Raw genomic sequence first — 26694 nt, 5'->3', positions numbered from 1 at the left:
TCTGAATATCTATCTATCGATCTATCTATCTATCTGTCTGTCTGTCTGTCTGTCTGTCTATCTATCTATCTATCTATCTATCTATCTATCTATCTGGGTTTGACTGGGGAAGCTGCAAGATACATGCATATTCCTTAAGACAAAACAATAACTGGCATTACTCAAATTATACTGTTATGTCAAATAATTTAGGGCAGAAATGAGAGTAAAACAAATTAAAATTGTTGTATGTTGTAGTTGTTTTTAACCAGTAAAAACACACAAAGTAAACTGATGAAATCAAAAACTTTATTGTTTTTTTTTTCTTGAATATTCATTGAAATTATATTTGAATTAAGTAATTAGTAAACCACTATAAATCAAAACAATAAAACAAAACTGATACCACAACTAATAACAAAATCATTACAATGTACACTCATTTTTGTAGATTCAGTTTATTTTTTCATTCATCAAACTTTCACGTAAAAAAAGAACTAGATACTTCATGAAGTAGAGAAAGATCAGTTGTGTGAATACTTGCTCATATTTTGAACAATTTGTCTTGTAATGCGACATGTACATGTGTTGTTATGTGGTTGAAAAGAGCATATTTTCTTACTGTGATAACATCCATTGTTTGAGTTTGTATCAGTGAATCAAGTGTTTTAATCTGGGTAATGCGTGCCTTTCTGTAAAACTATTCCAACTTTGACTTCTGAAGCCACAATGAAATGTTGGACCAAAAACACAAATTTAAGCATCCATTGAAAAAAATATAAAAATAAATCATATAAATGCTTTTGAGTATTTTGGTGAATATTAAATAGTTTGTGCCCTTTCCAACATGTTAATAATTTTCAACAGCATAGGTGCGAGGAATGCTTGAATTAAAGAACCAGTAATACATTGTGTTCTCGACGTCTCAACATACTGTGTTCTGTGTAACAGCCTATTGATGGCAGCAAGCTATTTAAACAGCAAATACATCAGTATTATGGTATTGTTAACAGACATCTCTCTTGTCAGTGCAGCTGCATATTTCTATATGAGCAGTGCTTCTACAAAGCGGAATGTGGAATGTCTATTTTTGTAGTTTTACATTCTCAAGTTGATATGCACGTTGTTTATAGTGATTATTTTGTTCTTACTTCATTCCTTTTGTTTCGATAAATGCAAACTCTAGGTGTAGAGCATGTACTCTATCCAAGCCAACCTAATCTTACAGCATAAATGTTATTATATAACGAAATCTTTGCAAACCAATGTGCCAAGTTTTAAGTTTTGCCGCAGTTTCCTGGTGAAATTAACACTAGAGGCACATTATGACTTTATAAACACTCATTTTTCCACACTATTACTCACGCACTGATATGTTACGATATCAAAACACTTACTATTACGCATCATTTGAAAAATGATTGTATTACAGTCTCTACATTTCCACACGTATTCCAACATGATTAGCTTCCGCAGTAGCTCACAACATAATGTTGGACATTGGACTCAAGTGTCAGCGGTTCAAGCCCAGGCAAACACGCAAGCTGGCACATGACACGTGAATGCAGAGCTGGACTGGGAAGACAAATCAGCCTGGGATTTGACATAGCAACTGGTCTCCTTTTCTGCATATCTCAGTGCCGTTTTGTGGTCCGTTCTGCATAACGCAGCAGCTTATTTTAGCTTATCACGGCCCGTTTCGCGGCCGACCCACCGGCCCGCTTGGTTCTCCCGATGGCCAGTCCGCCCCTGATCGGCCACAAAGTGCATCGGCCCACCGGGATTACCAGTCCAGCCCTCCATGAATGTCACTGAAGCGACACAAGATTATATTGTTGCTTGAGAAAATTAGCTTTTTATTCGTTTTTTTTTTACACTATTGTTTAGTTTTAAGAGTTGGTTTAGGGTAAGGAACAAGTCTGTTTTGTTTAACTCTCGTTTGCTTTTAGTACACTATTGGTTAGGTTTAGGTTAAAGGGTAACTAAACACCTGCTCAGAGTCTGACTCCACCCACTAGAAATATCTGAAAATGCTGGAAAAGTGGGCAGACCCCGGCGTGGATAGAGGGAACGAACCGAGTGCGGGGCTGAGCGGGGGGGGGGCACCTGAGACTCGTAGTGACGGATTAATTGACAGCTGCTGTCAGACTCTATGTTATTATTATTCCTCACACGGTCGCAAGACGACATGTACATGAATCTGCCGTGGTGAGCTGGAACCTGCTTACGTCAGCTGTCTCCGCTTACGTCACGAACCACTGCAAACAGCCAATAGGAAAATTCAACTGCAGTAGGCACCGTTCAACCTGAAGAGGGCAGCACTCAGACGTTTTTACACCATATATTGTAGAATTAAAACACTTTATACACAAATGTCAAAAAAATTACTTGAATCAATGACCACTACTAATAAAGCCCCATGCTTACAGATCATTAACTAAAAAATTTGGTTTAGGGTTTAGTTACCCTTTAAAGTTTTATGTTAGGGAGGTACATTTCACCGTATCATGACACCATTTGACTCGCTTTTGGCGCTCTCCGATGGACATTTCACTGGGAAACTGCAGCGAAATTTTATTAACAAGGTACGTAATTTTGTTTTGCAAAAATGTTGCCACAGTCACAAAATGTTCGTGAGATCAGGCTGATCAAGCACTTCATTTTAGTCTGGAGCAATAAAAGGAAATTAAAGGAATAGTTCACCCAAAACTTGCAATGAAATGATTATTGATCGGTTAGAATAATTTGTTAAAACATCAGACATCGCTACTTCTCTCATGAACTCAAGAACTCAAGAAGTATGACTTCAGAAGACTTGGAATCTAGCGCAAAAGTCATATGGACCACGTTTTGATACTTTTCTGATGCTTTGCGTTGTTTTTTATGCTTGAAAGCTCCGGTTCCCATTCATTGTAATTGCATGTAAAAGAGACACCAGTACATTCTTCGAAATGCCCCCTTTTGAGTTTCACAAAAAAAAAAAAGAAAGTCATATGGGATTGGAATATCAACTATTACTTAAAATTGATTGTTAGTGGGTACATTTCCCCCAGAGTTCAACACTACAGAAACTGTGAAAGGGAAAACTTAAAAGGGGGCAAGGAGAATATGTTTGAACTATAAACCTACAGAAGGCAAAAACCAGAGCTGCAAAATCAAACCACCAGGCAAGCAGCAGCCATTACGTGCTAGCTTATGAAATCCCTTTATATCCAAACCTATCCTTATCCTATAAAACAGGAACACTATAATAAACATCCACCCATCAAGAAGAAAAGAGGATAAAACCAAAAAGGTAAAGGTGCTTGAAAAGGCAATAGCAGCAAAATAGGAAAAGGGGGTGAAAACAATAGGATAGAGGGAACGAGTGCAACTCTTCAATCAATAGATTCGGTAGAAGAGGAGACATATTGATCACACCCACAATTCACAATCAATCATCATTGAAGTAAAAGCAGGATACATTTGCCATGCAGGTTTCATATGTCTCATATCTAATACTGATTAAACTCTTACTAATGTACAGTAGCTCTCTTTGGAACAGCAAACTCTCACCCAGAATCAGCTGTTGCCATGGGAATTGTTGCCATGTCATGCCGCTGGTATTTGGATTGGTACTATAGGTGTTAAAGGAATAGTTCACCCAATAATGTTAATTCTGTCATCATTTACTCACTCTCATGTTGTTGAAAACATATATAACTTTCTCTCTTGCATGGAACACAAAAAGAGAATGTTAGCCTCAGTCACCATTCACTTTAAGTGTATAGAAAGAGGATGCAATGAAAGTGAATAGTGACTGGGGTTGTCATTATCTCCTTTTCTGTTCCACGCAAGAAAGCAACAAAATGAGGGTGAGTAAATGATGACAGAAATTATATTTTTTGGCTCAAGGTTTAAGGAATGAAGGTGTTCCATGTGTCTTGCGATTGAGTTTTTACTATAAATTGTTGATATTTTTATAACTATAAGTAATAGCTGCTTTTTTAATTTAAATATCCAGCTGCTTTTATGAATATTCTGAAGGTTTTTCTTGTGGCAATTCACTATAATTAGTTCAGGCTTTGCACATAATGATTTAAAAGTGTGGCAGTGACTTTGTAGTGAATTGAACTAACATGTTCTTGCTGGCTAATCAGGACTTTTTTGTTAACTAGTTCTGCATCTTTCTGCAGGACTTTGATCGGCAAAAATAACTGCCGCAATTCATATTTACCTTTCTTGTCTAATGATGGCATTTATATCTGTGTTTAGTATTCTAGCTTTACAAAGCACACACAGAAGTGGACTTTAATGCTAACTTTAAGGACTTTGAAGTCCTGACATTGTAGCTGCAACCAGAAAGAGAGACAAAAGATAGTAGGATACTGGGGGACCTAGGAAGCTCAGCGAGTATTGACGCTGACTACTGCCCCTGGAGTGCCCGCCTCGTGGTCGCTATAATGTGTGGTTCTCGCTCTCGGTGGGGCACGTCGTGAGTTGTGCATGGATGCCATGGAGAATAGCGTGGGCCTCCACTCGCACTACGTCTCCGCGGTAACGCACTCAACAAGCCAAGTGATAAGATGCCCGGATTGACAGTCTCAGAAGCGGAGGCAACTGAGGTTCATCCTCTGCCACCCGGATTGAGGTGAGTAACCGCACCACCACAAGGACTTAGAGAGCATTGGGAATTGGGCATTCCAAATTGGGGTGAAAAGGGGATAGAGAAAGAGAGAGAGAAAAAGAGTTGGATACGATTGTTTGAGGACTAAACGAGTAAATAGCTGCAATCAGATATGAGACTTATCAAAAGATAAGGATAACTGATTTTTTGCTGGTTCCAAAATAACATTCCTCATATCACATTCGTACTCTTTCCTTTGTCATCTGTACTTTTCCACAAGCGAAAGTGCACGTGACGGTGCTTGTAAAAACTACTAGAAGAGGGAGACTTTCTTTTTCAGGTCGTTCCGCTTCCAAAGGGAGAGATGATCAAATTCCTCAATGGACATTCCAAAGACATTCTGGAAATCTTCGGGTGCCAGGTGCCTCTGGAGAAAGGCAAAGTGTCAGTGGTCAATCTTGATAGGTAAGAGCACTCTAGAAATATATTTTGGCTGTGTAATTATAGAATTAAGAATGTAATTGCTAATTAGAGCAAACAATTTGAGTCTTTAAAATCTGTAATGTGAAGATAAATATAGACTAAAGTGTAAACCAATAATCACAAACAATGTTACCTCCAGTCTTGTCCTGTCTACTCCAGGTGGGAGTTTATTTCTTCCTTTGTGTGTCACAATGAGCATCTCATATGGATAAATCTACCAAGTAAACATACATGGTGCAAACACAAAATATGAATAACATTGAACAAAATCAAGCAATCACTTTGCAACTAATAAAACAAAAGACATCAAGAGAGCTCTGTGTATAGCACCCAAAATACTCAAATAAGACCTGACAGCAAAGTTAGACAATAATACTAGCTGATAGTCACATGCATTGTTATAACATTGTGTACACGTTATTTATAAATGTTATTTAGTCTTTGTAGTCTCATGTGGTTCTGTGTTCGTCTTATGTAGTTTTATGTAGCACCATGGTCCTGGAGGAACGTTGTCTCTTTTCGCTGTGTACTGTACTAACTGTATATGGTTGAACGACAATAAAAACCACTTGACTTTGACTTGTCTATCACCTTTTGTTCCAGCATACTGGGGAGTGAATTCCCTCTGTCTATCCTTCTGCTCTGAGCATCACCATTCTATAAAAGAAAGAAAACCACTCTAATACCACGTAACATTACAACAGCTGTGTTGTTTTATTTTGTGCAATTATTGCAACAACAAAAAAAACTATTGAAAATTTGTTTAAAGCTACTGTTACTGACAATGTGTATGATCATCAGCAGGCCTTGTTTACACATCTCACATATGTAAAACTGTACTGCCAGAAAAAAGATAAAAAGTGAAAAGTAAAAGAAAGTTTAAAAAAAATAGAGGTTAGAAAATAATATTTCTTATTTGTGTTATTCCAATGCTTGTGCTCCTTTTTGGGTAAAACCATCTACTAAAGGAATATATGAAAATTAAACCAAATCTGTTGACAGCTATTTTTGATGATAAAGTTTTTAAGTTGCTAAGTTACCAAATACACCTAGCATGGATGTTCTTATGTCTATGTTATATTGTCCCTATTAAGGTGTTTGCCAGTCAGTGAAAAAAAATAAATGTGTTGGATTTACTAAAAATATATATGTATTCATACTTACAACTTTTGCAAGAAAGCATCGTAACAACATAAATTGTAATGTAATTGTAATGTAAAGTATTACTTACCTGAAAATCTGTAAGAAGAGAGAAACAAATGACAGTAAAATGAGAAGGATGTTTAAAAACATGAGAAAAACGATATTCTATTCTATTATTTCTATTCTATTCCTTTGAAAACTAGGCTAAAAGATCACAAAATATTTATAATCTTTCAAATAGAATAGAATAGACATATACTGCATTTCTTAATCGCAGCACTTACTTTGACTCCCTTTATTACTGTTCGAAGAGGAGAACTCTGCAGACTGGAGCTATAACACACAAAGACATTTAATTAAGGAACATTCAATTTGTGTATTTAAAGACAAAGGTCCCAAAGCTGACATTTAAAAAAAGATCAACTGGAATGTTTTGTTTTTTTCTCACCCTTGTAAGGCCAGACTTAGTGTAGGAAGGAAATGAGGGGGATTTGGAGCCTGTAAACAGTAAACATGTCAACAAACTGGCACATATAATCATTCAAATATCCATCCTCCATTGGTACTGATTCTAATGCAAAAGTGACTATGTCAAACAGATGCAGTACATCTTTACAACCAGAAGGGGGCAAAGTGAGTTTATTATCATTAGGCTTGCACGATGAACAGGAATGACAAATATCATAAGTGACAAAAGACTCTGAAGTGGGGTGTTAATGAAATTGCTCAAATAACAGTTCTTAATACTCTGACCTTTTCCCTAGAGACCTAGACAATCTAATCTGATTCAGATTATTAATGTGTCATGCATAAACTTTGACTACGAGTGGAAACACTGACTTGGAATTCTGGTATTCACAGCAGCAGCTGCCAGTAATGCTGCTCGTCTCTGGTATCCCTCTCTGTTCTGTTCTACATTAAGTGTCAGCAATGTGAATATAACATCTGACTAACAGATAATGAAGGGAAAGACCTAGGAGCCAACCACAGATACACACACACACACACACACACACACACACATACATACTCAGATGCATGGCTGTCCTGTCGGGTAGTGACCGTGTTTTCCTGTGGACAGGGGCTGATCCCTCAACCTCCTCCTTTAGTATCAGTTTTCCTAGATTAGATTGAATCTGTGACAAAGACAGAGAGTGAGAGAACATGAGGGATTTTGGAGCGGGTGAGGTGGACATTGAAACGATACACCCAATCTCAGAGACTGAATTGATCAGCTTGGCTCCCTCTTTCAACAGGAAATGCAAGAATCCCCAAAGATTTGTTCTTCATTTGAAACCAACTATGGCCTTCATTTGAAGGTCAACTGAGACAAAAGACCTTACAGCAAGAACCAACATTTTAAACACCTAAAAATCTTTTATTCTCAATTCCTAAAGGAAATGTTTTCTTCAATGTAGAATTACGTGTAAATGCACACCTTGTTGAGTTCTTGTTTCTGCATGTGTCGGAGTCTCCACATGTCATCTGAAAGATCACTGTCATCATACGTATCATCCTCCTCTTCCTCCTCTCCCTCAGCTGTTTTAGATACAGTAGGCCTAATCTTCCTCCGCTCGCTCTCTGTTGCAAAAGCACAAAAATACATAAATATGAGGCAGAGTGAAAGGAGCAGTAGAACTAGAGAGTCAATAATGATGTGAGTTTCAATGGAGAGAAAAAAGTATGCACTAAGTATGTACTTTACTGGTGATGGAAAAGTACTGTACTCGCTGCTGAGGAAATATGCTAGTAAAAGGACATGCCATGTCATAAAGATGCGTCTTGATATCACAGATGCATTTGTTGCAAACTATTTGTGTTGTGCATATAAGCTGTAACATCTAGTTGAATGTATTACTTTAAACATCTTATTTAGTTTCATTTTTTAGATCCTCATATAAAAAGTTTTACTTATAAAGAAATTAATAGTAATTTTAAAACATGTGTATAAAATCATGACCACTCATGTGAGATGAAGAGTCTAGTCATATCAGTAACCTTATAAAAAGAGTTTTATTGTACATGGGGCAGGGGCGCCTCATGGGGGCTGCCATATTAGCATCACATGACCAGCTGAATACTACTCGCTTAATCTCAGTACCTGCCCTGTTATTGGGCACTTTCATTCATGGAATTATTCCTGGTTTACTGTGCATAGTGAATTTCTACAATGGCATTGGTAACTGTAAACTACTGTGCTTGAATGATGCAGAATCCAGGCCAATAGGTATCAGTGTAAACCAATGTAAGCCACTTCGACCTACTTCAGAGTGCACCTTTAAAGGAATAGTATAATTAATTGTTTAATTCTGTTGAAAATCTTCCTCTGCCATAGTTCTCCAATCTTATTTGCACTTCTGCATAATCAAACTTGCCACTTCACATGTGGGAATCAATGGCAATTGATGTAATTGACATCAAGCCTGGCGTGATGTGTCTCGACGCACCAAGTTTAAACGTACTGATGCAAATGAGATTTGAGAGCTACAGTAGAAGGCAAAATTTTCAGTGATATTTGGGTGAACTAATCCTTTAACTTAAGGATCAAACATTTAAAAACCACTGTTAGAAGCTTCTGCCTTTTCTTGAAAACCTGCCTTATTCCTTGAAGAAAAATCTCCTCTTATGCATCGCAAGGGCTTGTGTACTGAGTGGATGCATACGTTGAAAAAGCACATGAAATAGTATGCCCAGAAAAGTTTGGAATAGTATTTTCAAATTTTATGTATTAAGATACAAAAATCCTAGTCTTGAATACTTTATTGTACCTTTAGTATGTAAACTTGGATGCAGCCAAAGATAAAGAAACATTAAAAGACATAACAGGAGTATGAGAATGAGAGTGTATTGCCTATAACAGCTAGTGATGGTGGGCAGGGCCAGTAGTCTGTCTCTATCTTTGAGGGCTGGTTTGGGTCTGGAGGCTGCGCAGCAGGAAACTTGGATGACTCAATGATTAAATCCTCCATGTGTTTACTGTGTGGAACTGCTGCTGACACATCTACAAATTCAAACATATGCATACTCAATATGTTCCAAAATTATATTTGATGAAATGTACAAAAGCAGTCGATATATTTTATACCTTGTTTATATATAGGCGGCTTCTTGTATATGTTGGTTCCATTGCCTGTGGGGAAAAAGCAGAACACCACAAAATTGTATTAAGTGTCAAAAACTGGTAAGCATGAGGGTGAGTGTTCTAACCATAGTGTTGACTGAGATTGCATGGTGGTCATGAGGTGGTGTGGTATCTAACCTGGCCTGTGGAAGTGCTGTTGCTGATTTGGGACTTTAGTGCTGACGGTGATGCTTTTACTCAGCTGCATGGAGGCTGGAGATGAGCTGCCAGATGACTTGAGCTCTGACCAATCCCGTGCATCCTTTATAAGACTGTTCTGCAAGTACACATAGAATCTGGTAGGGAGGTTCTGAAGCAGATTATAAAATGGATAGTTTCAGCTCTAAAATCTGATTGGGTGAGTCACGTTTTAAGCTGTTGTAAAAGAACCAACCACGGAGAGGTTGGATGGAGGGTGCACATTTTTTCAAGGTTGAAAAAAGCATTCCCTCTCCCTCTACTTTTTTCTTTTTGATAGGGAGAGGCGGAAATTATGGGGCATTCCATTTACCTCGGAAGTCGGAGCTGGGAATGATGTCACACCAGAGTTGACTGCGTTCCAGTACACAAGTCGGAGAACCAAGATGGACGGGTTGGGGAAGTAGCCATTGTTCGCAATACCAGTCAAGATAAACACATTAAAAAGCGATATTTTGCACAGATAATGCTGAAGTAGCATGTCCACAGATAGGGGTTGGATAGTACTGTGTGCACCACTGAGATCATTGAGATACAGATGAACAGAAGTGCTAATAAACAATATATTACTAATGTTTTAGTTACTGTTGATGCGCTGAGCAGCCATATTGCCAAGTCGGGGTTGTTGCGGTTCCTCTGAGTTTACGATTCGGAACTCTGACTTGAGCGGGCGTTCCAGTTAAATGATCCTACTGGGAACTCGGAATTTCCGACTTGGAAATTGGAACACACCATAAGCCTGCCTTTTTAACTAGCTGTCATTGCAGCCACGGGTCAGATTGACAGTGACTACTATCTGAACTACAGTAACTCATGGTGGTAAGTAGGCTATGGATAAGATTATCACACGTGTCAAAAGGAGTTGTAGCAACGATGCCTTATCAGCATCATCATCTACCCCTCAAAAGTGTAAAACACGAAAGTATGAGAGTAGCTATCTTCAGTTTGGCTTTACAATTGCATTCGTTGTCAAACTGGATCTTTGGTGTGATCGGTTGATTAATAAAAATGTTGACATTTTTCCCAACTATGCTGACTGTGTGCAAGAGACCAGGATATATATCTCTCCTTTGATCCACACAATCGTTCACCATGTTGATAACTGAAACAACAATTCTGTAATTACTTAAGTGAGGATTTCAGTTCAATTGCTTGGGTCAGAGACCCCTTCAGTTGCCCAGACAAAGACCTTACAATCAAAATGGAGGATCAGTTAGTCGAATTAAAGAGAGATACCTCTATAGCTCTTCCTCTATGCCCTCATTTTGGTTGACTGTGATGAGTGAATATCCTCAGTTGTCTGATGCCACCGTAAAATAACTCCTTCCATTCACCTTAACTTATCGGTGCGAGGCCGGTTTTCAAAATTGACTGCATTGAAATCAAAGTACCAAAATGCCAGGTGGAGGATGACATCAGGCTTACACTATCCAATATTGAACTGTGTATTGAGCTTCTTTGTAAAAAGAAAAAGAAGAAAGTCTGTCCACATCCACCTTTCAATTTAATACACAGGGTGACACTGGCATGGTCTGACTATAACTATATTTCCATTACGACAGTCAAATGTGGAATCCAGTGAAGTCCTGGGAATAAAAAATTAATCTATTCTGGTGTGACACCTATGGGGAGCTGAAAAAAAGTCAACTCTTTGCCTAGGGGTGAAAAGAAATCTCCGTTGATAATCTCCGTTATCATCATAACATATCGACCATGTTTATTATTTAAATAAGTTTGTAATTTAAATGGCAAACTCTTTCTCACTAATATTACAATGCCCCTTTTCCTAGAAGAAAAACACCTGACAAAAGCCCCTTTGCTGTAACTTCAAATGTTCTAAGTGGGTTTCCTGCAAGAGTGCAATGTCAATGTGTTCTTTTTTTCAGGTAACACGTTATTATATACTATGGACCCCCCTGACATTTCATGTTTAAATGGTTACTTGCCTTATATTCTAGTCTAACACTGTGCATGTGAATCTGAACTTGATAAGGTACAATTTGCCACCACCCTCTAAACCAAAATATATTCCAGTCTCTAAAGACGTTACTGAGCTGATAAAAAAAAAAGAACATGAGTTGAACAGAAATTCGATAAAACAAACAGAACCGAACATCAATTGGGGTAATCCCCATTTCTCAACCAACAGGGGATTTCAATCCCACACATAAACTTGTCATTTACAGCCTCAGTAGATTAAAATACAAGAAAATAAGGGGAAAAAATGAGGCTATCCTACTTCAAACCGTATCTGTTCTTACACAGATTTAACAGTAACCCAGTAGAGCTAAGAGAACTATGCCCACAAATGTGAAATATATTTGTAACGTTGGGCTGTTTATCACAATTCGCACACTTGGTGATAACATTGTCGAGGTGAACAGATCGATCTAATTTGTCCAGATGTGTACACAACAAACCTGCACAAATCTAATCCTAAGAGTCTGCATATGCTGATGCTTCTTCAGGGCTGTGTATTTTCTTAGCTTCTTTAGAACATCCCCCTCAGTGTACAGAAGATCAATCAATCAATCAATCAATCAATCAATGTTTATTTACAGTATATAGCACATTTAAAAACAGGCCAAGGAAAATAGATACGTTTTAAGTTTAGTTTTAAAAGTCGAGATAGTTGAGGCAGTTCTAATATGTGCCGGAAGACTGATCCATAGCTTAGCACCAACAACAGCAAAGGCACGATCACCACTATTCTTACGTTTAGACCTAGGAACACAAAGCAATTCAGAGTCACCAGATCTAAGAGATCTCGATGAAGTGTACAGGAGCAGCAAGTCGGATAAGTACTGTGGCGCCTGGTTATGGCGAGATTTATATACAAACAATAACATTAAATTTGATTTAATTTCAAATCAATTAAAATAAATTTAAAAGGAAGCCAGTACAATGAAATCAAGACAGGCGTGATGTGCTCAAATTTGTGTTTCCACTTAAGGAGCCTAGCCGCAGTTTTTTGAACAAGCTGAAGGCGTGAAATAGACGAGTGAGGGGAACCAGTGTAAAGCGAGTTACAGTAATCCAGGCGAGAAGTAACAAAAGCATGGATCACTGTTTCAAACGTGCTTAATGACAAGAATGGCTTAACCACAAATGAAGATGATAAAAACATGATTTTACCACAGTGCTTATCTGCTTATCAAATATAAGATTGCTGTCAAACAGAACACACAAGTTCCTAGCACACATGGTCCTATAAGGTGAAAGAGAGAGTCTAGGTCAAAATCACAGGCACTGTTGTTATTCGAGCCAAACAGGATGATTTCAGTTTACTCTCATTCAGCTTTAAAAAGTTATTCGTAAGCCATTATTAAATTTTTAAGTCTTTAAAATAAGTCTTATATGGGCTGTAAGGCATGTTTGTTGTCACACTTAAAAGGGAGATAAATTTGGGTGTCGTCAGCATAGAGATTAATGGACACTCTGTATCTGTTAAAAATGGAGGCCAGAAGAAGCATATACAGAGAAAACAATACAGGGCCAAGAATTGAGCCCTGTGGAACACCACAACTTAGATGAATTGAGCATGTTTAAGGCAACGGGTACAGTTCCAGTGTGGAGACATTTGTTGATGACACACAAAAGTCCAGGGTCAACAACATTAATGATTTGTTTAAGGAAGCGTGGGGGAATAACGTCCTGGGGGCACATAGTAGGCTTTAAATGTTCAACAATTTCATTAAGAGTATGCAGATTAATGGGCTCAAAAGCAGACCATGTAGTGGAGCATAGAAGAACATCAGACAACTTGTAAACAGAAGGAAACATCTGAGATCTTATACCAGTGATCTTATCATCAAAAAACCTTGCAAAGCCCTCACAAAGACAGACAGATGTCTCAGGAAAGAGATTTACAGTGGAGTCTATGGTGGAGAAAAGAATTTTAAGTCTGTGACTATTTTTTGTAATTAGCTCTGAAAGATTTAGCAGCCTTAGCGGCCCTCTGAAAAGAAAAAAAGAGTCTCTCAGGATTTCATATGAGAAGAGTATAGTCAATCTTCTTATCCCTCAGCCGTGCTTTCACCTCGTCAAATGCCTTGCATGTCTTTATCAGTGCGGCAAAAAGGTAATTGACGAACAAGACCTTTGGCGATTGTTCGGAACCAATGTGTCGCATCCATGACTCGCTGTTTGTCAGTAAATTTGTGGAACTTTATAATCACGAGTCTAGGGTGCCTATTCAGTCCCGGTTTTGTTGCTAATGATCGATGAGTCCGATCCAATTTAAGGCACCCAGCCTTAGTGACCCATTACTTGAAGCTGAGCTGTTTGGTCATGTATTGCTTCCAGGACTGTACTTATTTTAGTGTCTATAGTACTCGTTATATTTTCAGTCATCTTTTCCATTGCTTGTATAAAGTTTGGTTCGGATTCAGTGAGAGTATTGGTACAGGCCTCCATGCAAACCGGCGCAGTCTCCAGTGTTCCGGTTTTCGTCAAATGTTTGTTTTGCTTCCTACTGGACGAATTTTGCAAAGTAATTTTCTAGGGTCATTCTAAGGTAGCTTTTGTTCAAGAAATCAGCCCTTGTGATAAACCAGCAGGCAATTAAAAGGATAAATAAAAAAAATGATCAGAGCTTACTTGAGTTCGTCCGAACTCTACAAAGCCACCCCCCAACCCCCTCTCCGAACTCTAGATTCTAAAATTGTTGTTTGTAAAATGTATTTGTTGTACAATTTGATGTACAGACATGGAAAGCAATAGTATGCAATACTATAACTGTCTAGCCACAGAGTTCATGCACCAGCTATTCTGTATGCACATAGTAGAAATAACATATGTCACATTTGATAGTCACCTCACCAATATGTACTGTGCAGCTTACCTCTGGAGATGGAGGGAGCGAGATAGAAGGAGACAATGACTTCTTGAGGTGGGGGCGGGTGGGGGGGACAGAGATAGATAGGTCAGTTGTTGGCAGTAAGTGAGATATCCAGACATTTCCACAGACAGGTCCATTACAGCTAAACCAAAAAAGGAAATTACACTGAGAGTGCCAAGCTAACATGGCGTGTGTGTGTGTGTGTGTGTGTGTGTGTGTGTGTGTGTGTGTGTGTGTGAGAGAGAGAGAGACATCATCACACCCAGTAGGAAACTAACCAGTGCTATTTGAACACATCACACATACTGATAAACAGCATGTACCAGAATTAACCTCATGCAGACGGGTGACAACAGCTTACTGTCTATTAGACACTGTCTAAAAAAGAGTATCAAATCTCTTAGACTGTAATGTGCAAGTCAAAATAACAGCACAAAACACCATATCTCCCATTATTGTTTCTATTTATGTCATTAAGTACAAAACTCTGTGATATCATAAGGCACCTAACTGCATTCTGTATACAGTGATATTAGCACAGAACATAATAAAAGTATTTATTTCACACCATATGAGCAAGCAGTTTTTTTTAATGATCTGATGAAGAGCAGGGTGGCTAGAAATCTCACTAAAGTGGAATTACAATAAATGTTCTATTTTTGTGGTGTGACGACTTTTTTTTTTTAAAGACATATCCATAGCATATGTCACACAAATAATTAATCTCTGTCCAGTAAAAGCAATAAATAACCATAATGAGTAGCTAGGAAGCATATCAAAACATTATCAAATTTGCTATTGACAACAGCATAGTGCAACAAATATTAGACAGATTAGTTTATTTTAACTTCATTAAGCCTGACATACAGAGGCCTCCAAAGTATTTGGACACTCAAGCTACCCTTGTGTGTGTGTGTGTGTGTGTGTGTGTGTGTGTGTGTGTGTGTGTGTGTGTGTGTTACCTCTGAGCGATCCATTGGTGAATAGCTGAAGTGCGGTTCATACATCATAAGGTCGGGTCTCTCGATGTCTAGAATAGCCTTGTCTTTCGGAATAGCTGCTAGATCCTTATAACCTATCACCTGATTGTCCATTTTGGCCTGGATGAAGGATACCAAAAGGTTGGAATATATGATGTGGGCCTAGTTATGTCTAATCTTACAGTATGCAGTAATATCTGGGCAGCTTGTTGAGATTATGCACGCATGCATAGCAACAGTATACACACCACTATAGTGACCGCTGGGGATCCATGATCTGCCCCGCCACGGAGAGAACACACACTGCCCGGGGAGGTGCGGGCCGATGGCTGTTCACATACAACACAGATCAAAGGTCAAAGATGAATCTATGCTTCCATTAAAATAAATCACAAAAACACAAACGTTTACTTTATCTTATAAACTACTCTTCTTAATTACCTTATGCATCATCATTTTGAACTGAGAAATCACTCCCTCTGTGAGGTCACTGTGAGTGGAAACAAGTGAAAAAAAAGAAGAAAAACGTATTTTAGCCACATCAGACTTGATGCTTCACACTGAATGATACTTATATCAACTTGGTCAAAGGAGGGACAACACTCTTTTTAAAAAAAAAAAATAACACTAGCAAAAGCCTTCATCTACCAAAATCAAAGAACAATGCTTCTATGTGTATTTCCTCAGTTAATTCGGATGACTTCAAGGATTTTAACACTAAAACTTACAGTTCATACAAAATCCTTTTGTTTAACCATTGACCCACAACACTTACTTAGTTTACTCATTTTAACCACTAAAATTAATTAATAAAATAACTACTGTTTTGGGTAGCTCAGCGGAGTATTGACACTGACTACCACCCTTGGAGTTTGCTAGTTCGAATCCAGGGCATGCTGAGTGACTCCAGTCAGGTCTCCTAAGCAACCAAATTGGCCCGGTTGCTAGGGAGGGTAAAGTCACATGGTGTAGCCTCCTCGTGGTCGTGATTAGTGGCTCTCGTTCTCAGTGCGGTGCGTGGTAAAAGTATGTGGATCGCGGAGAATAGCATGAGCCTCCACATGCAGAGTCGCTGTGGTGTCATGCACAACGAGCTACGTGATAAGATGCGTGGAGTTGCCTCTGCTTCTGAGACTCGGATTGAGGTGAGTAACCGAGCCACCACGAGGACCGACTAAGTAGTGGAATTGGGCATTCCAAATTGGGAATTTTTTTTTATAATACACATTTAAAAAAAAAACAGTAGTGAACAGTAAAAAAATACAAGCATCAAAATTACATCCTGTTAAGCCTGAAACACATTCTCAGACCTTTTTTTATTTAAATTTCTGGCAACAACTACTGCCTGAATTTTACCGTAAATTTAACAGATTATATTACATTTTTTACAGTGTGGACTGTCTGTTATTTTCCTCAATAATACTGTTGTTTACACAATAGGAATTATGTCATTAACGAATAACTAGAAATGTACTTCCACTCCTAAAAGTATGATTTTAACAACTTAATAGCTAAACATATTTTTATACAGAAGAATATATATTAAAATACACAAGATAATGAACAATTAGGGGGTTTATTGTTGCACAATAAACCCTGGCAGGGTGATCAGGACCGGACAAAAAGTGGATTTCACAGCTGAATGCCATTAAATCAAGTATTCCTATTCATAAAATAGAATAGAATATAAAAGTAATTTAAATATATAAGAACTAACCTGTGTGGTAAATTAGTATTGTTTGTTCAATGATCCATTCTTAAATGTATGATTTGGTCTCCCCCAATCTTGAATATAATACTTTACTGACCTCAAAACATTCTTATATGTCACCTTAAATAAAGAGACCCCAGTAGAAGGTTGCCTGTGGCTAATACACACACTGTACAATAAAAGCAGTGGTGTAAAGTCCTTACATCCAAACACTGTGAATGAGTCCATGGACAATAAGCACAATCATGGTTTTTCTCTGGGCCTTTCTAAAGCACCACCACACAAAAGCTTCGTTCTAACATCCTGTGAGTCCTTTGTATTCTTCTGAAAGGATACATTTTTCAATCGTTTCTAAATAATAATAATAATAAAAAAAACCTGCAGCATGGCTTTACCTATAATGAAAATTAACAAAAAATAAAGACAGTGTTCATAACATCTAATTATAGTCATAGAGGAATATTTTGACTCCAAAATGAATATTTGCCATTTTAATGGTTCCTATATGATTCAGATGTTTTCTTAGTGTAACCTACTTTATCTATGGTATCCAAACAGTGGCGTTCTGGCCTAATTGGTGCCCTAGGCGAGCTCTGACACGGAGTCCCCCTTAATGCAACAACCTATGCCCCCCAAAACAAAAAAACTCAGAAGTACAGAAGTACATTAACATTTATACATTTAGCAGACGCTTTAATATAAAACAACAGAAGCGAATCATCCTAGGGAGGCAGCAGTAACACAAGTGCTGTAATACAGGTTTCATCATTGTTTAGAGAAGTATCCCAAGCACTCTTTGAAGGATGTTAGAGAACCAGCTGCTCGGGTGGAGTTTGGCAGGTCATTCCACCAGCGAGGAACAGTTGAAGTGAAAGTCCTGGACGGTGATTTTTTGCTTCTTTGAGATGGCACTACAAGGCGCGGTTTCAATAAATGAAGAAAATGCCGGAATACTTACGGATTGCTATTTCATCTAATCCCTAATTTAAAATGTAACATTCCCCTCCTAGATTTCATTGATGCAAAATCATCAATGACATTGTCATATCTGCCCAGCAATCACATGGTTGATACTAACTAACTACTCAAGACCACTGAGGAGATCTAGTGTCATGGTGTACCTATACTGTTGATCAAATCAAATCACTTTATTGTCACACTACACAAGTGCAACAGTAGGTGAAATTCTTGTGTGCAGTTCCGAGCAACATAGCAGTCATGACAGTGACGAGACATATACCAATTAACAGTAAACAACATACTTACACAACACAATTTACATATCAAATATACACATACTTACACAACACTATACTAATATGCAATGCACAGTAAACAATACACACAATATAGAATACACATACAATAAAAAAAATTAAATAAAGAGTATATAAAAAATATATATACAGTAGTTGTATTGAGGAGAATATATTTGACAGTCCAGTGTGAGATGAATAAAGTGCAGTGCTGATTACTGATCCTGATAGATCAAGTGTTCAACAGTCTGACTGCTTGGGGGAAGAAGCTATCATGTAGTCGGCTGGTGCGGGTCCTGATACTGCGATACCGCCTGCCTGATGGTAGCAGTGAGAGCAGCCCATGACTCGGGTGGCTGGAGTCTTTGATGATACTCCGAGCTTTTTTCACACACCGCCTGTTTTATCTCATGTTTGTTCAGGGCCCTTTTCTCCCATTGTGATCTTGCGTGCTCTGGGTGGGGTGGCAGGATTTGGGGCACCTTACTCCCATCGCGATTTTGCGTGTTCTGTGTGGGGGCGGCCGAGCAAGTACCTGTCGTGTCACCCAAGAGAGTGTTGCTGCCCTAGGTGGCTGCCTATATCGCCTATGTTTGTATCCACTACTGTATCCAAACACACATACAGCACTTGCACACATGCACATACACGCACACACATACACATACAGCACTTTAGCTGGGCCAGTCTGGAGCCAGACCCTGTCACTGTGATGACTTTAAATGAAGGGCAGAGGTCTGAATAGATTTCTGTGGCTGAATACATTCGATTCAGAGCTCAGAATGTGGTTTCAGCTGTGTAGTTGGTTTCAGGTTAGGTATGTTTGGGATTTGACATTGGAAAAGAAGTAAGAACCAATGGATTGTCAAAGAAACTCATAGAAAATAAAAATATCTACCAATTGGGTAACACTTTCTATGAAGCCTGTTTTTATACTGTATTATTGGGGTATCCTTAATGCATTATAAGGTATGCATAATGCAGTATAATAAACATTAGAATATGTTGTAACAATACTTACCTATTTATGGTTATAACTTTTAATAGTATTAAACATGATCAACACCACATTTTAGCCACATTTATTTTAATTTATAGTGTATTTTATGTCTCATAATTTTACAGTTTATTTTGTGTATTTCACCACGAGGACCTACTAATTAGTGTGAATTGGTCATTCCAAATTGGGAGAAAAGGGGATAAAAAAAACACAAATCAAAGTAATACCCTAATAATGCATTAAAAAATTCAGGTTTCATCATGTGTTATAATGCATCGTAATCTTAAAAGTAATAACCACAAATAGGTAAGTATTATATCATATTATAAGTGTTGTTACCATTATTTATGAGGCAATACAACATAGTATAAGGTTTATTATAAGGCATAATGCATGCATTATAATGTGTTATGAATAACCTTATAATGCATTATAAATACAGGCTTCATAGAAAGTGCTACCAAGGAGTTTTTTTCCCCAGACATCTGATCATAGGTCCTAAAAGTGTACTCACATTAGGCCCGGTTGCCTCATAGCTTGCCCATGCACGATTGTCCCCCCTCCCCACTCCCCTGCTGGCCTGCACTCACATTGCACTTAACTTTTCTTCACGCTTATGTCATTACGATGTGACTTTTTGTTTTGAAGAAAACGAAGAAATGCGCTCTCGCAGAGCATAATGGAGTCCATCATTGTAGCGTTACTTACATTGCGACTTATTTGAGTCGTTTGGGGCATGGGGACACACGGCCCACTAACATGCTTGTCAACAGCATCCGTCCGAAGAGCTGCCAGATTTATTGAGTGCACCCCGTACCTTCAGATAATGAACCCGCAGTTTTTTCAGCTTGTCACGTCATTGCTCAATGATTCTTTGGTATCCACGAGCACAAAGATAGTTGTGAATTTGACCAAACATCTCATAGTTCTTGTGTGTTCTTGTGTGTTGTATCCAATTGTTCCTGTATACTCATGTCTGCAGTAAACACTGCACCTATGCCATAGACCAAAGTGATCCCTTTGCTAATGTTGCATTATTGACGTCATGTTTCGAGTTCCATGCTCGGTCACGGTTAGCGATCACACTAGAAGCGTACAGTGCCTGAGCCAACTGAACCATGCCCGAGCCCACCTCTTCAAGCGGGCCAAGGCATAGTATAGCATACCGTGCCAGGACACGGTACGGAGCGATCACACTAGTCAAACAAACTGGACTTTCGGGGTCAAACCTGCTTTGGCCCGGTACAGATTGCCTAGTGTGAGTACACCCTAAACTTAAAATTAAGACTCCTGTTTCTCTGATTTTTCTCCTGATTTTTTTTTCCAGATTTGCCAAGGTGCAATTAAGAAAGCCATTAAGTCTCCTGAGCAATGAAAGAACAAAATCTCCATGGGAAGGGAGTTAATAAGATTAGAAGATACAGATTATGAAGTGGACACTGGGTAAGAAAAGATACAGTAGCAGACAAAATGAGGGAGAAGGGGGGAGGGCAGATTATAAAAAAGAGGACAGAGAAGGTTGGGGGAGGGATGTGGAGGAGAGAGGGATGAGAATTATAAAACACACGACATCCTGCAGTCACCACAGCGTGACTAGTGACTCAGGCTCCTTACCCCACTACACCAAGAAGTGTGTTGAGTGCATGCTACAAATCCTGCCCGCAGTTTTAAAATAAAACAAATTAGGATTAGTATTGAAACTGAGGAATACATTTACATATTTTATTCCACTTTTTCTTTGGTTCTTAAAAATACCATCATATCCAACATGATCACATAGGAAATTGGCATGTTGTATTCGAGAGTACCAGTACTCTAGGATAAGCCACATTATGCCAAATCACCAACAAGCACCATCTCCAATCAGACATTTTTGCACCGTCTCCACTGTGATTACCTTCCCCAGACTCGGGTTCTGATCCCACATTGAAACCAGGAAGTAGTCATGTTTGCATAATTTGTGACAAGTGCATTTCGGAGGTTGCATTTTACCTCTTTCATTACATTTTTACTCTGTGGTTAGATTTATGTTTGGGGTTTGGTTTGGGGGTACAGTTTATAAAATATGCATTCTTCTTCACTGTATTACAGCCTGTACAGCTGAAAACAACTTGCTTCACAACTCGCTTTTGGTGCTCCTCAGAGGGCATGACACCCAGAAAATTTTGTTTACATGTCACACGTGCCCATACGCCCAACAAAGTATTCCGCTTTGGCTACTAGGAGCAGTGTTTCAATTATTAGTAAGCACAGACCAATTTTAGCAAAAGAAATGTCAACTTTCACTCCGCATCTGTTAGTTTTTTAATTTTACTTAATGCATTTTATCCCCTTTACAGCTCAACAAATTCCCACCAGTTTAGCCAAAGTGTTCTTCCTGCTCTGAACAGGTTGAATGAGATTGTCCATCAGTTTTGCCCCACTGGCTGGAGGTCCAGCTGATCAACCACCATGAACCAGCTAGAATCCATGTTAAACCAGCAACAGTATCAATAGAAGCTGGTTTTTGCTGAATTTTACCATAGGGACCACTACAGTTGGCAATCAACTGTGGATGATGCAACAATAAAACCATCTAAAACAATACTTCCACACTTTCTTTATAAGTATTTAGCCACCAGATATACAGAGTGAAAGCGAGAACATGAAGACAAATTGAGAATCGTGAAATCTTACCTCAGGCATTGAGAAGGTTCATGTCAGTCATCTGCAGGGCCTCTCAGACTTGGACCATTCCTGAAGCAACAAAAAAGGAGGAATATCATTAAACAGACTCATGTTCATACTTCAGAAAGTCAGTTTTACAACAAATTCAAGAATGCAACCAGTAACATTTTACTGCACTCACAACAGAAAGTTGCTTAATTTTCAGATTAAAATTCTAAACAAGGGGTAAAAGCAAACAATATATTTTGTGTTTTCTGGAGTGCTTCGTCTTCAGGCTGTGTCTCTGAGATATTGATCCACAGGCTAGCCTTCTGAATCCACACAAGTAAAAATCACTCAGTCGTTCAGGCCTCAGTGAACTCTGACCTTGCTCAGAGATTATGATCTCACGAAAGAATAACATTGACTGTGAATTTGAAAGGAGATAGAACGGGATAGAAGATAAATGATTTCTGAAAAACAGTGTAATGAGGCTGGGGTAAATTTATTTCATTTTATTCAGCATTAAAATGCCTGGTAATTATTCTACTACTGAAGGTTGTTCAATTTGATTGGTTTTAGTCAGAAATTAACTTTTGCATTAAGTGGTAATATTTGCCACTGGATTTGATTTTCAAGGGAATTTAATTTTTAATTTTTTCATTTCTGAGGGCTAATCCTATTAAAAATACAGTGTGTCATCCTCTCAAATACTTCAATTGAATCAATTTATTTACAAATCCTCCATATTATTTATGCGGTATCTTACATTTTATGCAATCATATGTATACTCTATATAAAATACTTTCAAGATTTACGCATTTGAATTTCATAATACATTTTCATCAAATAGAATTGAGCTTCTTTAACGAGAAGACAGGAGCGGATCAGAAAGGCAGGTCAGATGAGTTTTGTTTTTTCTTCTTCAGCAAACATGCACAAAAGCACACAATGATTTCAGTGAAGCAGCAGTTTTATCAGGGTACATCTTAGTCATCGCTCACCTTTAAGAAGACTTATGTAAGACACTCTACCGCGATGCTTTTGTATTTTAACTAACGCTGTCTGACATCTAACATATCTGTAAGGCCACTGTGTCCTCCAACACAGATGGATAAGCAGACCAAACACCGCTTTTGTTCAAGGAGCAGCTATTCTCTCAGATTATTTATAGCAGGACTGTCCCTGTGCTCTCCTATCTACTGGAAAATCAAGTGTGCTCTCTGGACAGAAAACAGCAGACAGGCTCTTTTCAAAACTGATTCCAGTTCAGCTGTTTATTGACTCAAAAAGACAGCAAAATAGAATAGGAAAACAGCTTAAAAATAAAGTTTTTTTTTATTAATATATACATGAAATGATGCAGTTATCATCATTAATTATTATGTACTTAGACTGTGTATTTTCATAACAAAACTAAACCTTTAGACAAGCCATTGTCAAGCCCACATAAAAGTTTGTTGTGCTTTTGTAGTAATAGTACAATTCTCTGTAGATTTCTGAAATGTGATTGTAGTTACTATACTAATATAAGGTAAAGTTCACTAAAGTTCAGGGACCAACTGGCAGAGACAGAATCGTGGGTAAGACATCCTTATCTTTATGTTCACATGGTGACATACTTACGACACAGCGACGCAGAAGCATACAGTACAGTTGCCAACACCATCATGCAGAAACAGATTAATATTGCATGCACACAACTGATCTAATTCAGTGTATATCTATCCTCATCTGCATCCTCCTTACACAACTTGCCGTACAAGAGACGAGGAAGAACATGAGAAACTGAGTCCTAAAAATATCTTGCTGCATTTAGCCAGGCAAACCTCTCAATATTCCTGCGGTATTATGTAACATCGGATCGTTGCTATGGCAAACAAGACTTCAGAGTCAACACCTCCAAACAAGCTGAATCTAGTCAATACCAGTCACTACTCAAAAACATGCTTTTTCATTTTATGTTTGGCCTTTTTGCCACTTTTCAGTAAGAGGACATTTGATAGAAGACAGGAAATTATAGGGGTAATGGGAATGGAAATGTTGCAAGCAGGATTCAAACTTGGGTCGCTTACATGAGCACTACAGCCCAATGTGTTAACCACTAGGCACTGGCTCCAACAAGGGATAAGCATATGTATATTTGAAATTATACATACAGTGAGGAAAATAAGTATTTGAACACCCTGCTATTTTGCAAGTTCTCCCAATTAGAAATCATGGAGGGGTCTGAAATTGTCATCGAGGTGCATGTCCACTGTGAGAGACATAATCTAAAAAAAAATCCAGAAATCACAATATATGATTTTTTAACTATTTATTTGTATGATACAGCTGCAAATAAGTATTTGAACACCTGTCTATCAGCTAGAATTCTGACCCTCAAAGACCTGTTAGTCTGCCTTTAAAATGTCCACCTCCACTCCATTTATTATCCTAAATTAGATGCACCTGTTTGAGGTCGTTAGCTGCATAAAGACACCTGTCCACCCCATACAATCAGTAAGAATCCAACTACTAACATGGCCAAGACCAAAGAGCTGTCCAAAGACACTAGAGACAAAATTGTACACCTCCACAAGGCTGGAAAGGGCTACGGGAAATTGCCAAGCAGCTTGGTGAAAAAGGTCCACTGTTGGAGCAATCATTAGAAAATGGAAGAAGCTAAACATGACTGTCAATCTCCTCGGACTGGGGCTCCATGCAAGATCTCACCTCGTGGGGTCTCAATGATCCTAAGAAAGGTGAGAAATCAGCCCAGAACTACACGGAAGGAGCTGGTCAATGACCTGAAAAGAGCTGGGACCACCGCTTCCAAGGTTACTGTTGGTAATACACTAAGACGCCATGGTTTGAAATCATGCATGGCACGGAAGGTTCCCCTGCTTAAACCAGCACATGTCAAGGCCCGTCTTAAGTTTGCCAATGACCATTTGGATGATCCAGAGGAGTCATGGGAGAAAGTCATGTGGATCAGATGAGACCAAAATAGAACTTTTTGGTCATAATTCCACTAACCGTGTTTGGAGGAAGAATGATGAGTACCATCCCAAGAACACCATCCCTACTGTGAAGCATGGGGGTGGTAGCATCATGCTTTGGGGGTGTTTTTCTGCACATGGGACAGGGCTGACTGCACTGTATTAAGGAGAGGATGACCGGGCCATGTATTGCGAGATTTTGGGGAACAACCTCCTTCCCTCAGTTAGAGCATTGAAGATGGGTCGAGGCTGGGTCTTCCAACATGACAATGACCAAGCACACAGCCAGGATAACCAAGGAGTGGCTCTGTAAGAAGCATATCAAGGTTCTGGCGTGGCCTAGCCAGTCTCCAGACCTAAACCCAATAGAGAATCTTTGGAGGGAGCTCAAACTCCGTGTTTCTCAGCGACAGCCCAGAAACCTGACTGATCTAGAGAAGATCTGTGTGGAGGAGTGGGCCAAAATCCCTCCTGCAGTGTGTGTGCAAAACGCTTTGACCTCTGTAATTGCAAACAAAGGCTACTGTACCAAATATTAACATTGATTTTCTCAGGTGTTCAAATACTTATTTGCAGCTGTATCATACAAATAAATAGTTAAAAAATCATACATTGTGATTTCTGGATTTTTTTTTAGATTATGTCTCTCACAATGGACATGCACCTACGATGACAATTTCAGACCCTCCATGATTTCTAAGTGGGAGAACTTGCAAAATAGCAGGGTGTTCAAATACTTATTTTCCTCACTGTATATATATAAAAAAAAATTGATATCAGTATTTGAATCAAATCTGTACTATCACTGCTGCTATAACATAAAATACCTCCACTACTATCGATATCTTATTGATGTAATTATCATGAAATACACCTGAGAAGTTTCAATAAGGTGTTTGGAGAAATGAAGGCTGCAGAGTTATATTATCGTGATGTAATTTTATAGCTAGTGGAGCAGACTGCTTTTAAAGGATTGATTCTTACATGCAGACTTATGCTTTGCACCAGCAACTCTAAACCGGATCAACTCATCCAATGAGAACTTTCAATCCTAAAAACAATCTGAGAGAGGAAGAGAAAGATCAGTTCTGCCTTTCAATCATAATTTCTGTCACACAAAATACATTAAAATCAATCCTATTTAATTTTCTAACAAATGTCCTGGTCTAATGGTGCATGGTTAATCAGTAAATGTTATTTTAAGGGGAAAAAATGTAATAATCAAAATTTCTTCATCACAGAAACAACTTTTCTGCTGATGAAACGAAGGCTGTGTGGGTGGGGCAAAGTAGTATCAACCAATAATATCATAGTACACCTTTTATGAACTATATCAAATCCCGATGGATAACATCAAGTCACACCCTACATCAGTGGATCTCAACCTTTTTTGAGTACTGGACCCCCCATCATGTGTCAAACCAGTCTCAAGGACCCCGCATCATAAAAAATCATCTTAATTAATGGGATGAAAGATTTTTTTAACTTAAATTTGTACTTATATTTAACACATTCAAAGGCATATAACATTCATATTATATTATTTAATTGCCATTTAAATATTTTTCATTGCAATGAATTTACATTTAACACAAAAATTTTATTAACTTTCATCTAATATCAAATTTCAACAAAACATTATATTTCAGTATCAGAACAGTTTTTACGTACAGAATTTACGTACACGGCTTGACACAATTGATACATAGTGAGCTGGTCTTATTGGCAGAAAACAAGATACCTTTGTAT

At 38.4% G+C, this 26694-nt stretch overlaps 1 protein-coding gene across 1 annotated transcript in view; it reads right to left on the bottom strand.

Annotated features, from left to right (window-relative positions):
• Positions 1 to 368: 368 nt before the first annotated feature.
• LOC127631272 (dematin-like) overlaps positions 369 to 26694 on the bottom strand; it is a 34586-nt gene continuing 8260 nt past the window's right edge. The window contains exons 2-18 of the mRNA XM_052109344.1: positions 21994 to 22053; positions 15792 to 15840; positions 15599 to 15679; positions 15333 to 15470; positions 14374 to 14415; positions 9471 to 9609; positions 9297 to 9341; positions 9063 to 9212; positions 7650 to 7792; positions 7242 to 7347; positions 6660 to 6709; positions 6496 to 6544; positions 6206 to 6307; positions 5852 to 5907; positions 5660 to 5725; positions 5202 to 5282; positions 369 to 5012 (exon numbers count right to left, since the gene is read on the bottom strand). Coding sequence (XP_051965304.1) covers positions 4899 to 5012; positions 5202 to 5282; positions 5660 to 5725; positions 5852 to 5907; positions 6206 to 6307; positions 6496 to 6544; positions 6660 to 6709; positions 7242 to 7347; positions 7650 to 7792; positions 9063 to 9212; positions 9297 to 9341; positions 9471 to 9609; positions 14374 to 14415; positions 15333 to 15470; positions 15599 to 15679; positions 15792 to 15806 — 1377 coding nt within the window. The 5' untranslated portion in view covers positions 15807 to 15840; positions 21994 to 22053 and the 3' untranslated portion in view covers positions 369 to 4898. The remainder of the gene's footprint in view (positions 5013 to 5201; positions 5283 to 5659; positions 5726 to 5851; positions 5908 to 6205; positions 6308 to 6495; positions 6545 to 6659; positions 6710 to 7241; positions 7348 to 7649; positions 7793 to 9062; positions 9213 to 9296; positions 9342 to 9470; positions 9610 to 14373; positions 14416 to 15332; positions 15471 to 15598; positions 15680 to 15791; positions 15841 to 21993; positions 22054 to 26694) is intronic.

This window comes from Xyrauchen texanus, chromosome 37 (genome assembly GCF_025860055.1).
Source record: "Xyrauchen texanus isolate HMW12.3.18 chromosome 37, RBS_HiC_50CHRs, whole genome shotgun sequence".
NCBI lineage: Eukaryota > Metazoa > Chordata > Actinopteri > Cypriniformes > Catostomidae > Xyrauchen > Xyrauchen texanus.
The sequence above is the reverse complement of the archived record's forward strand: the minus strand, read 5'-3'. Positions and strand labels throughout refer to the sequence as shown.